Consider the following 2,018-nt stretch of genomic DNA (forward strand, 5'->3'; position numbering starts at 1 on the left):
ATCTCTACTAACTTACCCTTCCAAACACGCATTCCTCCATAAGATGATGCACCACCAACTCCTCCAGAAATAAAATAAAATACAACACAGTCATAAAAGACAACAAGCTGCCTCACCATCCCCTCGTCCAAATTCAAACCACAGAAAGAATCTACCAATTATACATGAAAAACTCATTGAAACGATCTATGGCCACCTAAAATTCAATGGGAACTCGCGAAGCAGCAGCCTGTAAGACCCGCTACCGCCCAACGCGGCCTCGCAGGAAACGGATCAGTTAATGCGCGCAGGAAACAGCATATACAAACAAATCCTCTACTCATCTCTTTGGCCTCCTCTGGGCGCATCCCCCCCACCCCCCAACGGGCGTCCCAACAGACAAACAAATACATCGCGAAGGAGCGGCGCAAAATGGGTCCGCCCTCAAATTAATTTATTTAAAAGGCGGGAGGCACGAGGGCCGGCCCACACACGCAGCAGCAGCACGCCGCACCGCACACCGCGGCTACACGTGCCTAGAAACGTGGATGATGGCATCCGAGTCCTCCATCTCCGAGTACTCCTCCTTCGTCTGGGATAAAGACGCTCGCCACAAACCGCTGTGCGACGGACGCCCCACGAGCGGCCCTCCTTCTCAACAGCGGTGTTGAATAAGTGCGGCAAATCGCTACTCTGAAAGACAGACATAAACCGCTTGCCTTCTGTATGCAGATCGCACCCAGCTGAAAGTCTACGGACACTTTTCTCCATCACTCGACCCATCTTAGACGCCAGAAGCTCCATCGCCACGCGGCACGCCTCCTCCTCATGCGTCGCCCCGACTTCGCGCGGCACACTGACCCTCCACCGCTCGCACAGAGGACGCAGCATCTTCAGCCGCAGCGGGGCCAAAAAGGTGCCAAACAGCAAAGCCAACACAGTCATGATGGTGTGCGAGACGCCGCTCATTGCGGTGGACGCAGAGGCCTCGTCACTGCCTGACGTAGCATCGCAATTGCCGTCAAACTCCGCCGCCTCTCGGTCCAGCCGCAGCGCCGCAAAGGTGCGCCCGGGCACGGCGTCCAGCTGGTACATATCCACGGGCCGCGGCACCCCGCGCAGCGCCACCGCGCCCAGCGCAGTCACATCCACCTCCTCCCGCTCTGCCGTGCTCAGAGCCATGTACGCCGCACGCGTCAGCAGCACCTGCCCGCCGTTCCCCACGCTCTCCGTGCGCGCCGCCATGTTCGCCGTGTCGCCGTAGTAGTCGTACCCCTTCGTCACCTCGTCGCGCCGGATGTCACACAGCCCGGTGTGCACCCCCACACGCACCCGCAGACCGTTCCAGTACTGCCGGTACACAGCGGCGTCCAGGCGCGCTGTCGGCGGCACGTACCCCTCCGCCCCCTCCTCCGCCCGGCTCTCCTCGAACTTTAGGTACTCGTCGTCGAGCACACTCGTCCCCCACGCGTGCTGCAGAAACACCTGCTGCAGCTCACGCACAAGCTGCACGGCGGCAAACGCACTCTTGCACGCTATCATGAACGAGTCGCCAACCGTCTTCACCTCGTAGCAGCGGTACTTCGCGACAAGCGCGCGGATCAGCCGGTGGTGCGTCGCCACAGCGTCGGACATCGCCTCGGGAAGTGCGGCCCACAGCGCCGTGCTGCTCTCGATGTCGGTGAACACGAGCGTCACGGGGTCTGTCGGCTCCTTCGGCGCATTCGCGTTGTTACGCGAGTCGCGGCGTAAGTGCACCACCACAGCCACAACAGCCACAATGATGGTGACCAGAAGCACCACGCCGACGATGATGCCGATCAGCTGCGCCGTCGTCAGCCAGCTACCGGGCTCCGTGTACCGCATCGACGGGGTCACGGCGGGGAACAGCACGGGCACGGCGGGGTCCAGCGCACGGGCAAGCGACCACACAGAAATAAGCGTCGCCCCGTAGTTCTTAATGCATACAGCACCGTCATCTGCATCACACGCCGTGCCGTTAGCGAAGGGTCCGTACTGCATGTCGTTCACAGTGACAG

At 60.6% G+C, this 2,018-nt stretch overlaps 1 protein-coding gene across 1 annotated transcript; it reads right to left on the reverse strand.

Annotated features, from left to right (window-relative positions):
- Nucleotides 1-423: 423 nt before the first annotated feature.
- On the reverse strand, nucleotides 424-2,016 carry TraAM80_09462 (receptor-type adenylate cyclase; the record flags this gene model as incomplete). The annotated part of the gene is made up of 1 exon (XM_029386142.1): nucleotides 424-2,016. A coding segment is annotated over one exon (1,593 nt), but the record flags the coding sequence as incomplete, so codon positions are not given.
- Between the last annotated feature and the right edge of the window lie 2 nt (nucleotides 2,017-2,018).

The sequence above is a fragment of the Trypanosoma rangeli genome (genome assembly GCF_003719475.1).
Source record: "Trypanosoma rangeli strain AM80 chromosome Unknown Tra_15.4_contig_00589, whole genome shotgun sequence".
NCBI lineage: Eukaryota > Euglenozoa > Kinetoplastea > Trypanosomatida > Trypanosomatidae > Trypanosoma > Trypanosoma rangeli.